The 12,476-nt window shown below is 37.3% G+C and overlaps 1 protein-coding gene across 1 annotated transcript in view; it reads left to right on the top strand.

Annotated features, from left to right (window-relative positions):
* The window catches only part of LOC150083005 (nose resistant to fluoxetine protein 6-like), a 167,613-nt gene that overhangs the window by 63,154 nt on the left and 91,983 nt on the right, over positions 1-12,476 (top strand). The window contains exon 5 of the mRNA XM_090378350.1: positions 12,287-12,380. Coding sequence (XP_090234476.1) covers positions 12,287-12,380 — 94 coding nt within the window. The remainder of the gene's footprint in view (positions 1-12,286; positions 12,381-12,476) is intronic.

Here is a 12,476-nt window from a genome sequence, read left to right as displayed (position 1 = left end):
TCACTAGGAACATATGACGGAGCTTCTAAGGCACTTATTAAAACAGGCGATATCACTGCAATATAGGAGAGGACCTTCTTGTGAAAAATACTGTATAAACTCCCTTTCACGATTTCTATACGATGAAAATGATGTACCTGAAGCAAGTAAATTCTTTACTTGAAGTCTGGATCCCAGAATTTCAGCAGCATACTTTGGAAGACCCAAGTCCTTTACTAAATCGTTCAGTTCGACTTGCGTGAATTGCTGTGGCGTTAAAATATTTTCTGGTTGATAACATTCCTCTTCACTAACCTCTTTAGCTTCTGCTTCGGTGGAAGAAGATTTGGACTCCAAAGTTTCTGGTGGAGGTTTTACAGGCAGATCAGGTCCATGCGGAACTGGTCTTATGGCTGACGGTAGATCAAGATATTTGTTGTCCTTTTTATTTTTTGAATTGTAACCTTTAACGTCACATACACAAAAGTAACATTCGCCATGGCTTACTGGCTTGCGCCACACCATAGGAATAGCAAGTGGCAAGCACACCTTTTTTCCTTGACTCCATTTTCTAAGATATTCGACACATGTATGGCATACTTTATGCGGTGTCTAGTTTTATGTCAAAGTATGCATAATATGATTTTTTTACAAAATCGGTAATATTTCGCCTCTGCTTTACAGGAACAAAACAACCACATATGTAACAAAATATGTTGGGACTGTTTATACACTTTCTGGTTGCCATACTAAAAGAAAACTAACACACAATGAGAGTTCACGACGGTTTTTACAGGAGTACTGTGACTGCATAAGGGATGTGCCACTTATATAGGCTCTGTGGTTGAGTGGACTTTACAAACAAGTGAGTGCATGCTCAAACAAGTTTAACCCATAACTACACATAGGAGTTTCCCAGACTCCACTCGGAAACTAAAATTCTGGGAATCACAGATGGGCCAGAAGAGCATGGTGGGGGGGGCTGCCTACCTTCCTGGGTCAAGGTCAGCTACCTTGCAGTGTGTGTGTAGTTATGGGTTAAACATGCATAATCTGTTGTATTTGAGGCAAATATTTGATACTGATTACGAATATAGGGGTATAAAACCATTGCAGAAACTATAGTTATGTACAAATTTGCAGGCGCCTCCGTAGCCAGGTGGGAAGGAGCAGCAGTGCGCAGCACACGCTTCTTGATTAGACTGGGGTTCGAGCCCGTCACCACCAAATATGGAGGATGCGGAAAGGTCAAGGAATGACCACCGCATATCCCAGAGCAATATGGCCTTAGTTGCTAATGCTCCTAAAAACCAACCAAACAAATAAACAAATTTGCATATAATACCTAGGTAATATTTTGTTAATGAATTGTGAAAAATCTTTATGTGATAGAAACAAACGGACTTCAGTTTAGTAATCAGTAAACATGCATAAATAACTGCCACATACTTTTACTCAAACCCCAGATACACTGTAAACCAGCGTACTTGATACATGGGGAAAAAAAACCCGTACACCCGGGAACTCGTAAAGCGAAAACTCATAAAGCGAGAACTGCTTGTATCACGATTTGGATTAGCATTGTGTTACAGTAGAGACTTTAGTTATGCAAATTAGCTTAAATCTCTATTGCAGCAAAACCTTTCTTGATTCTAAAACTGGTTTTTCTCTGGTGTAAATGAAGAGTTAACAGAGAGAGACAATTATTTCAAACAAAACATTTAATATAAAAAATTAATAAACAAACATACGTCTCACCTTCCATTCAAGAAGATTAAAAAGATTAAAGACATGAGCATTCTAATATAACATATGCGATATTTATGAGAGTAAGTCAACATAATAATTAGTTATAGTGGTCACTCATTTGATATTATAGTAATTTCACATAAGTAGCAATTGTCATTGCTTTACATAGAAAACACGTTATTGGAAATATCAGTTCACTAGTCATATCTGTTAAGTTACCAGAATACTAAGAAACACAAGATATACTATGCATAACACATTAAGAAGAAATATATTCTTCGGAAGAAATCATCATTTCTTATGGGTAAGAATTAACATGAATATTTTCTGTTCAGTTATCATTTCTTCACAATCCTTTCACTCTTATGAAAAGGGATTCTCACTTACCCCATTCTTCTCTCTCACTCCCTTGCTATCCTCTCACAGGCAACTTCATCTGGACGAGTTGGGCAGTGGCCTTCACCTCGACAACGTCACAGGCACCATACCACAAAAAAATACTGCCATGACATGTTTCGTGCACTATGGTCAAAACTGCTTCAATGACACCTCCCGACACTCTCCTTCCCTTCCACTCTACTCCAGGGTCTCCCAGGACCCAATTTTTAAAGGGAGAAGATCCTGCAGAGTTTACATAAACCTGAGATCTGATTGGACTCTCCAGTACTCGTCTCGTGCACCTGAATGGCATGTGATCGAAAAGGAATGATCACAATGTCCCTCCCATCTCTCTCTCTCTCTCTGTCTCAATCTGTGTCCGGCCCTGAAGGGTGACTACTTGAAGTACCAAGCGCATTTCCATATTTGGCACAACTGCTGATACCCATATGCGTGAATATCCACTAAAGGCATGTGACTTTATTTACAGAGAAGCCTTCTCTGTTTATAGCATTAGTATTCGCATTAGTAGAGGCATTTGATGCAAGAAAGCAAGCTTTCTTGCATCAAATGTTCACCCCTCTGTTCGTTCAAAATACCTGTCCAGCTGAGCCTTAAACTTATTTAGGCTATCAACTTCCACGAAAAGGGATGGAAGTCTGTTCCACCAACCAACCACCCGCTGGCTAAAGGCAAATTTCCGCACGTCTATCCTACATCTGTCTTTCCTCAATTTGAATTTATACCCTCTCAGGTGATTATTCTGAACGAGAGTAAGAATCCCATCAGCATTGAGCATGCTCAAACCATTCAAGGCTTTATACACCTCTATCAGATCACCTCGCTGGTGCCTAGTCTCCAGACACTGTAATTTGCAAAACTTAAGCCTTTCTTCGTAAGAGCACCCCTTTGTTCCATTCACTAATCTTGTTGCCCTTCTCTGTACTCGTTCCAGCAGCTCTACATCCTTCTTGAAATGAGGCCTCCAGACCTGTATACAGTACTCTAGGTGTGGCCTAAGCATTGCCTTATACAAGGGAATAATCACCTCCTTATCCCTGCTAGAAAAATTCCTATATATCATTGACAATATTGACAATACACCATGAGCTACTCTTGCAGCCCGTCTGCACTGCTCAGAGAACTTCATATCTGCCTGCACAAACACCCCAAGGTCCCTTTCATTCTCTACCACTGTCAGTGTAGTACCACAGAGTTGATACGTTGCTCTGAGGTTGCTGTTTCCCATGTGTAGTACTTTACATTTGTCAATGTTAAACTTCTTTGCCACCTCTCAGCCCATCTCCTCAACCTTTCCAGATCCTGTTGCAGCAGCATAGTGTCAATAGTGTCCTTGACAACCCTGCCTACCTTTGTATCGTCTGCAAACTTCGACATTAAGCTTGATATACCATCATCAATATCATTTATGAATACAGAAAACAATAATGGACCCAACACTGAGCCCTGAGGGACTCCACTAATAATATTAGTCCACGACAAGCAGTGTCCATTGATTACCACTCTCTGTCTTCTCCCCCTCAGCCACCCCTTTATCCACAGCAGCAATTTGCCTCCAATGTCACACTGCTCCAATTTGTACAGCAGTCTTCCAGTATCAAAAGCCTTTCTAAGATCCAAGTATATAATATCAAAGTTATTTCCTGCATCCAGTTCCTTTGTGACTGCATCATAGTATCCAATCAAGTTGGTCAGGCAAGACTTCCCCTTAACAAAACCATGCTGTGTATGAGCTATAACTGAAGTCTTGTCTAAATGATCCTGCAATGCTTCTTTAACTAGTGCCTCCATTAATTTTCCTGGAACAGAAGTTAAACTCACACGTCTGTAATTACTTGTGTCAACCTTTGATCCTCCTTTGTGAATTGGGGTCACATTTGCACATCTCCAGTCTGTGGGTACCTCCCCTGAGTCCAAGGAAGCTCTCATAATTATGGCTAAGGGTTTGTTTACTTTCTGTGCTGCCTCCTTTAATATAACTGGATAGATCCCATCCACCCCAGGTGCCTTTCTTGTGTTTATCTTCAACAATTTCTCCTCCACTTTACTCTCAGTTATTACAAGATTCTCTAGCTTACTGCTAGAGTTGAATACACCTCTGGCATTCCCCTCGCTAAATAACTCCTCATGTGTGAATGTCGAGGCAAAATATTCATTTAGTTTGTTAGCTACTTGAGCAGGATCATCAACAGTTGACCCATCGATATCAAGTGGACCAATCTGATTCATCCTCTTCCTTCTAGAGATTACATAAGAAAAGAAACTCTTTGCTGTTTTTCTTTGCATCCCTTGCCAAAGATTTCTCGTAATCTGCCTTCGCCTGCCTAACCTCCTTTGTAACTTGGTTACAGATCAACTTGTATCTATCATAGGCTTCTGTGTCATGTGTTAATTTGTATGTATCCCATGCATGTTTCTTCTCTGCCATATGCCTCATCAGTTCATCTGACATCCATTTAGGCCTAAACCTTGAACAATATTTCTTAGTTGGTATGTAAAGCCTAGTAGCTTCCAAGATAAGTTCTTTGAATGCTTCCCATTTTGCATTTGCTGTTGGTAACATCATCAGTTGGTCCCACTGTATAGAATTTAAATACTGTCTCAGTCCATCATAGTCGCCTATAATATAGGTTATTTTAAGAAGCAGCTCAGTAGAACTTTGTGAGAGTTTTGCTTCATTATAATGGAGTTGATAATTGAATAATACAAGTGTAACATCATCAGTTGGTCCCACTGTATAGAATTTAAATACTGTCTCAGTCCATCATAGTCGCCTATAATATAGGTTATTTTAAGAAGCAGCTCAGTAGAACTTTGTGAGAGTTTTGCTTCATTATAATGGAGTTGATAATTGAATAATACAAGTAAAAGATTCTGTATAAATCCTTAGTAAGTAGGCATAACAAAGGAAGTATTCAAACAACAGAAAAGAGGTTAACTTTGTAATAAGAAATATGCAGGGGGGGATTTTATAAACAATTAAAACAGGTAAATGAACTCCATTATGACAATCTTGTTGCAGTACCATACCTTGATTACTGTCATTAACCACCTTTGTATCATGAACTTTGTATCATATATAAACTTAGACATTATACCTTTTAATAACCACTGTGTTTTCTCACTCAGCTGTCCCTTTATCCATATATCCATAACAGTAACTTGCCCTTAATGGCACACTTCTCTAATTTATACAGCAGTATGAGCAATAGTATCAAAAGTTTTCCTGACATCTAAGTATATCATATCAAAATTATTTTTTGCATCCAGTTCCTTTTTTTACTGCATCATAGTGTCCAATCAGATAAGTTTGTCTCTTAACAAATCACATGCTGTGACTGCTGTATATTTGCATTCCTGTCTAAATGGTCTTGCATTACTTCTTTAACGAGTGACTGCTATTTTCTGTAGAACAGAAGTTTAGATCTGAATCAGCATGGCTGGATTCTGATGATCAAAGCAGCTTAGTTTTCAATTTTCTTAGCTGTGTGGTCTATATATGGTGCAAATGACAGCGTGTTATCAAAAATGATACCAAGATGCTTTAACTCTTGGTTGTTTTGATTTTTAGGAGCATTAAGCAACTAAGGCCATATTGCTCTGGGAATATGCGGTGGTCATTCCCTGACCTTTCTGCATCCTCCGTATTTGGTGGTGACAGGCTTGAACCCCGGTCTAATCAAGAAGCATGTGCTACGCACTGTTGCTCCTTCCCACCTGGCTACGGAGGCGCCTTAACTCTTGGACCATTCTGATAGAAGTGTCATAGATTTTGATAACTGGTGCTCTTTTAAGGGTTGAGGGCACCTTTTAATAATGTAGTTTTAGTTTTTTCTACAGCAATTTTTAGTTTGTGGATTTGTGTCCACTCCTGTAATTTCTTCAGAGTGCATTTAGCCTGTTTTCAATTTCATTTCAGCAGTTTGCCCTTACAGTGATGACAAGATCATCAGCAAAGGCATCCAAATGGTTTAGATCCATATTTAGGACATCTAGGACTATGGTCCAAGAGAATGGACCCAGTACAGAGCCCTGTGGGTAGCCTTTTCAAATTGTCTTCATTTTTCTTGAAATCTGCTTCTGACTATAGCATATCTATTTTTAAGATAGCTGCAGGTGATGCATTGGCTCTTTGGCCTAGTGTAGCCTTCTGAGAATGCTGGGCCACCGCAGGGTGTGAAAGGTACCAGCAAAGTGTACAGAGATGGCTAACATATTCTCTGTTGTTAGCTTCATTTAGCAGATGCTCCATACCATCATCTGTTGGGTGACCAGGTTGAAATCCACATTGTTTATCAGAGTACAGAGCTGCTTCCTCATAATTATCTAGTAGCCGGCAAAACATGTTTCTCTCTCTAAGGTTTTATCAAACATTAGTAGCAAAGCTAAAGGCTTTGCTACTAATGTTTTTGGATAATAGGAAAGAAGAAAACTATGAAATGTTGGTGTCTAATTTGCTTGAGTGCTACATGGGCTGTTGAATGTCATTGAAAATTCATTTTCTTCATGCCCATCTCAAATTTTTCCCCAAACATCTGGGAGATGTGAGTGATGAAAGAGGAGAGCGATTTCATCAAGATATTTCCACAATGGAAAAGCAGTACCAAGGTTGCTGGGGTTCTGTAATGATGGGGGATTACTGCCAGTTCTTTTTGAGGGAGAGTAAGCAGGAATACAAGAGAAAATCTTTTAGTAACAAACATTTTTAAGGTCAATTACAGGCAGTGGTGAGCTATAGTGGGCTCGCCAGAGCCCATTGTTATTTTTTTTGAAAATTTGCGAGCCCATTGTTAAGACGATCATTTATTTTACAAATAAAATCCTGAATGCAATTATTGAGTATCCAGAGCTGAAACTATGGTGGAGTGAGGGGGGGGGGTCCATTCCCAGCATTTTAATGGTGCACTTGATCGGTATTTTAAAATTGCTTCACTTTTTATTTAATTACAGTCCAACCTCTGTTTAACGAATTTCTTTATAGTGAATTTTTTTGATTCCCCTTGGTAATTACATTTAAATGTATGCATTGTTCTCACCTCTGGCCTTTAGGCAATTTAGGTCATTAGAAAGTGTGAATTAAGGGTGAAAGGGATTACCGTTCCACAATGTTAGTGGTGTCCATAAAACCTATGTAGTCACATACTGAGAAGTCGCGCTAGTCAATATGCTTTGCATAGCTAGTCAGAGGATTAAGTTCTCGATACAGATTAAAGCCTCTGGTCAACCTGTGTTGTGGTTTCCCTTTACTCTGACAAATGGGCATATGTTTTTCAGAGAAGTGAGTGATCCATGCCTTCCAGTAAATTCTCCTGTCTATGTTTATATGGTCACAGTAGCAGAATATTTGTGTGATTCTGACATTTTGCACTGTATTCAAAGAACTAGTGACAGTAGCAACATAGAGGGGGGGCATTGAGGCAACTAAGATATTATATAAACTGGTAAGAAGGTGAAATGTTGGCAGATTTTGAAACTTTGTCGAGCCTTTCACTGTGTAGAAAATATTCTAAAATATAATGGCATACAGGCAATAATTAAAAAAAAACCCACTATTACCAATCTCCAAAAAATTAGCACGAATTAAGGATGATTGCTAAAGAACTTAATGTGGAAACTATAAAGATTGGTAATGTCTTTGGGCCACAATGAGCAGCTTGTAGCTTACGGACGGCAATTGAGGGTTGGAGAAATTATCCTGCTTTGTGCAAACATTTTGAATCAGAAGTTAAATATTCCGGATTATTAAATCGATTTTTAAATGTGGAATTTTTTAACCATTTAGCACTAATGATTGACATCCTACAAGAGCTCTCTTACCTTTCAGAAGCTTTACAGAATCACTATGGTAAAAGCAGATAAATTAATTATTCGAACTATCAATGCTATTGCTAATTTGAAAAATTCTGAAGGAAATTATGAAGCTAAAATTGAGAGTATGTTGAAGTGGAAAGAATTTGAATAAATTGAAAGTAAAAAAAAATTACCTCGTGACAAGTTATTAAATGCATTGTTTTATCCTCAAAGGATAAGTTATTAATTCAACAAAATGATTTTAAATTAAATAAAGAAAATAATGATACCATTGAAAGAAATTTTAAACACAAGCTACCAATCGTGGAATGTGAAAGAACTTTCGTCTCAGTGGCAAGACGGTGAAAACTGAATAAGAAATTTAAGTTTTCTGATAAAATATGAAATAAAAATTAATGATTTTAGAGATTTTGTCGAAGACAGTGTATCTTTAAAATCGAGTGAAATTACCTTTTCAAATAAGAAAGCCAGAAAATATCTTTGAAACCACTGTGATTAGCAGTGCTGAAGCTGAGTGAGCTTTCAGTGTAATGAATAATATTGTGACAGTTAAACACATTGCAGATTATGACGACCATACATCTAAATGGAAAACCATTGCTTCAATTTGAATTTCAATTTGATAAGATACAATGGATTTATGATAACTAAAGTAAGAAATGTATACTTACGATCCGGATTGTTACGTCAAATCATTCCTCTGTAATCATCGCTCAGCTATTGAGTAAAGCAGAAGATCGACAATGAATATTAATAATGAAGTAAATTCTATGTGGCAATTTTTAGAATAAATTTTTCTTGAATATTTCTGAAATAATTTTTTTTCATGTAATCTGTGATTTTTTGTGTACTTTTTCTAGAAAGTTTGTTTTTTATGTAATATTTGTTTTTATATTGTGGAATGTTTTGTGATAGTTTTTATGTTTTTTGTGATATGTAAAATATTTCATGTTATTTTTTATTCGCAATATTAAAATTTTATCATGAAAATAATGTATCCATTATATTTCCCTAGTTGTTAAAAAAACAAAAGACGAATAAAAAAATTGCGTGTGTGCCGAGCACGCGCAGTAGATGGTTTATGCGAAACATCCTTCGTGTTCATTTCTTTTAGGTATTTTGCTTTGTATATATCGATTACGAAATAAAAGAGCTTTTTTATTGTAAATATTTTATTGATCATTCACAGATTTTCATAATTTCTGGAAGATAAGATACAATGGATTTATGATAACTAAAGTAAGAAATGTATACTTACAAGTGCAACGTATCTAAATATCTCTATTAAATAGCACCAATTGTGTACTGATCTTGTAGTTGAAGCGACATACGCAGCTGGTAGGGAATCTTAACAATGAAATTTAATGAAAATGCAAGATGAAAAAAGAAATTGACAAATATTTGTATTGTTGCAATCATACTTACTGCAGTAGTAACTTCAGGAAGCATGATTGTGATGTCATACTATTCAAAAATTCTAAAAGATTCAACTCTAGACACTTGTATCCAGTTATCATTGTAAGGTGAAGCACAAAGACCAGGTTTTTAGGTTTTTTTTTTTTTTTTTTTAGATAGGTCTAGGAACGTTTTACACATATACCCACTTTACCTTAAGGGGGTAATGAGCTGCATCTGTCCACCCCCCCTAAATCCATCCCTAACTCGAGATATCATACCGGTCACGAAAAATGCGTCACACGCTCTAATCACACTACAAGTAGTGTGAGCATGGGAACTGCCTCTAGCGGAAGCAGCGGAACTGGATGCAAAAAATAATTTTGATGTCATATATTTGGATTTCAGGAAAGCTTTTGACACTGTTGCACATGGAAGACTATTGTACAAATTGGAGCAGAATGGTATTAAGGGTAAGTTGCTACAATGGATAAAAGGATGGTTGAGTGGGAGAAGACAGAGGGTGGTAATTAATGGGTTCTGCTCTTCGTGGACTAATGTTATTAGTGGAGTCCCACAGAGTTCGGTTTTGGGTCCACTGTTGTTTTGTATATTTATCAATGATATTGATGAAGGTATATTCAGGCTTAGTGTCGAAGTTTGCAGATGATACAAAGGTTGGCAGGGTTGTTAATGACAGTAATGGCAGTGTGCTACTGCAACAGGATCTAGATAATTTGGGCAGATGGGCTAAGAAGTGGCAACTGAAGTTTAACCTTGACAAATGCAAAGTACTGCATATGGGTAGAAGTAACCCCAGAGAAACGTACCAACTGTGTGGTATTACACTTAAGGTGGTAGAAAATGAAAAAGACCTGGGAGTAATTTTGCAGGCAGATATGAAGTTTTCTGAGCAATGCAGACAGGCTGCCAGGGCAGGTCATAGGGTTTTGTCAATGATATATAGGAATTTTGCTAGCAGGGAGAAGGAGGTGATTGTCCCTCTGTATAAGACAATGGTCAGTCTGCGCCTTGAGTACTGCGTACAGGTCTAGAGGCCTCATTTTAGGAAGGATGTAGATTTGCTTGAGCATGTACAGAGAAGGGCAACAAGATTGGTGAGGGGAATGGAGGGATCCTCTTACCAAGAGAGGCTTAAGTTCTGCAAATTGCAGTGGCTGGAGACTAGACACCTGTGCCGTGATCTGATTGAGGTGTATAAGGCCTTGAATGGGTTGAGCACGCTGAATTCTGGTGGGATCCTTCCACTTGTTCAGATTACGAACCTAAGGTTCATAAATTCAAATTAAGAAAAGATAGATGTAGAATTGATGTGCGGAAATTTGCCTTTAGCCAGCGAGTGGTTAATTGCTGTGACAAACTTCCATCTGTCGTTGTGGAAGTTGATAGGTTATATAAATTTAAGGAGGAACTGGACAGGCATTTGGAGGGAATGGTGTGATTTTTTATTTTATTTTATTTTTGGCTGATGCTGCATAAGCTCATACACTTGCTTTCTTGCATCACATGCCACTACTACTACTACTACTATGACGTCACTTCCGTGACCAATCGGATTTACTCGGTAGAAAGTCGGAAAAACTGCGAGCCCATTGTTAAAATATTCACAGCTCACCACTGATTACAGGTATGCCGATTATATATTATTGAAATATAACTATTTTGCTATGATTTATGATAATTTTTGAGAAGTTAAATTAGTTATAGAGAACGTATAATTTTTTTTACACTTGTATTACAAACTTGAATTATACGTATATATCCCTTTATTTTAACCTTAAACATTGGTACACCTTTTGATGTAGATGTAATAGAGAACTTTTATGGTGATTTTCAGAATCAGCACATTTATTTCCTCCAGAATCACATATTTTCATTGCGGAGGTATGACAAAAAATATTTCTTGTTGATAATGTAGCTATTCTGCTTTATTTTATTGAAAATATTGCAGCCCAATTATAAATGGCACATTTTATGTGATAGTGTTTAATATTGGCCACTGTGTTTTTAATTCTTGTCAGAATCATATAAGATAAATAAACCAAACACTCTTCAATTGCTTCCTTCAATACACATGTTTTCAGCTGAGTATGATTCTCTCTCTGATCCATTAGTTGTAATATATGATAATGGGAGGTAAGAAAAGGCACTTGATATATTGCCACGACGCTGGATAAAACTTCGCCAGAAGGAGGAATAGTGGTGTTATTTAACAATAAAAATATGTTATTGTTTACATTTGTATTTGATTTTCAAAGTAAAATCTTCTTTTTTTAATGGTTGGCTGTTGGGCCAGTTAGTATTAGTAGTGTCAAATGATGCAAGAAATCAAGCTTATAAAGCATCAGCCAAAAAACATTGCTCACATCACCTGTCCATTCCCTCAAATAGTTTGTCTAGTTCTTCCTTGAATTTATTCCCACTTCCACCACAACAGATGGAAGTTTGTTACAACAATCAACCATCCTCTGGCTGAAGGCAAATTTCTGCACATCTATTCTGCAACATTCTTTTCTCAATTTGAATATTTGCCCCCTCATGTGTGTAGTCTAGGGTTTTGTCACTTGTTGGATGTAATTCAGCCTGCTCATTCCATTCAAAACCTTAAACACTTCTATCAGATCACCTCACAGGTGTCTATGCTCCAGACACTGCAATTTGCAGAACTGAGCCTTTCTTGTTAAGATCCCTCATTTGTTCCCCTCACAAATTTCACTGACATTCTCTGCACCTGTTCCAGGAGATCTACACCCACCCTAAAATGAGGCCTTTAAACCTGTGTGCAGTATTCATGATGCACCTTAACTGTTGCCTTGTACAATGATATAATCAGTTTGTGAATCTCATGGGGTGGCTCATAATTTGTAGTTTTGCCACTGATTCCAATTTAATTTTAGTATTTTATTTAATGTGATCTCTTAATATTTCACAGGTAATATGCTTGGCTTTGAAGATTTCCAGAAAAGTTTTGTATTAGCACCAGTTGAGAATTTTACTCTCTCAGTAGACACATTTTTCTTCATTAGGTAAGTGAGAAATAACAATTACTAGTTTATTTTATTTCAATTTTTGTCACATAGAAAATGATTTCGCTCTCATTTTTTATGATTGAGCATTTATTC

Source organism: Mastigoproctus giganteus, chromosome 7 (genome assembly GCF_048544385.1).
Source record: "Mastigoproctus giganteus isolate SK-2022 chromosome 7, ASM4854438v1, whole genome shotgun sequence".
In the NCBI taxonomy this organism is placed as follows: Eukaryota; Metazoa; Arthropoda; class Arachnida; order Uropygi; family Thelyphonidae; genus Mastigoproctus; species Mastigoproctus giganteus.
This window is presented reverse-complemented; position numbering and strand designations above follow the sequence as displayed.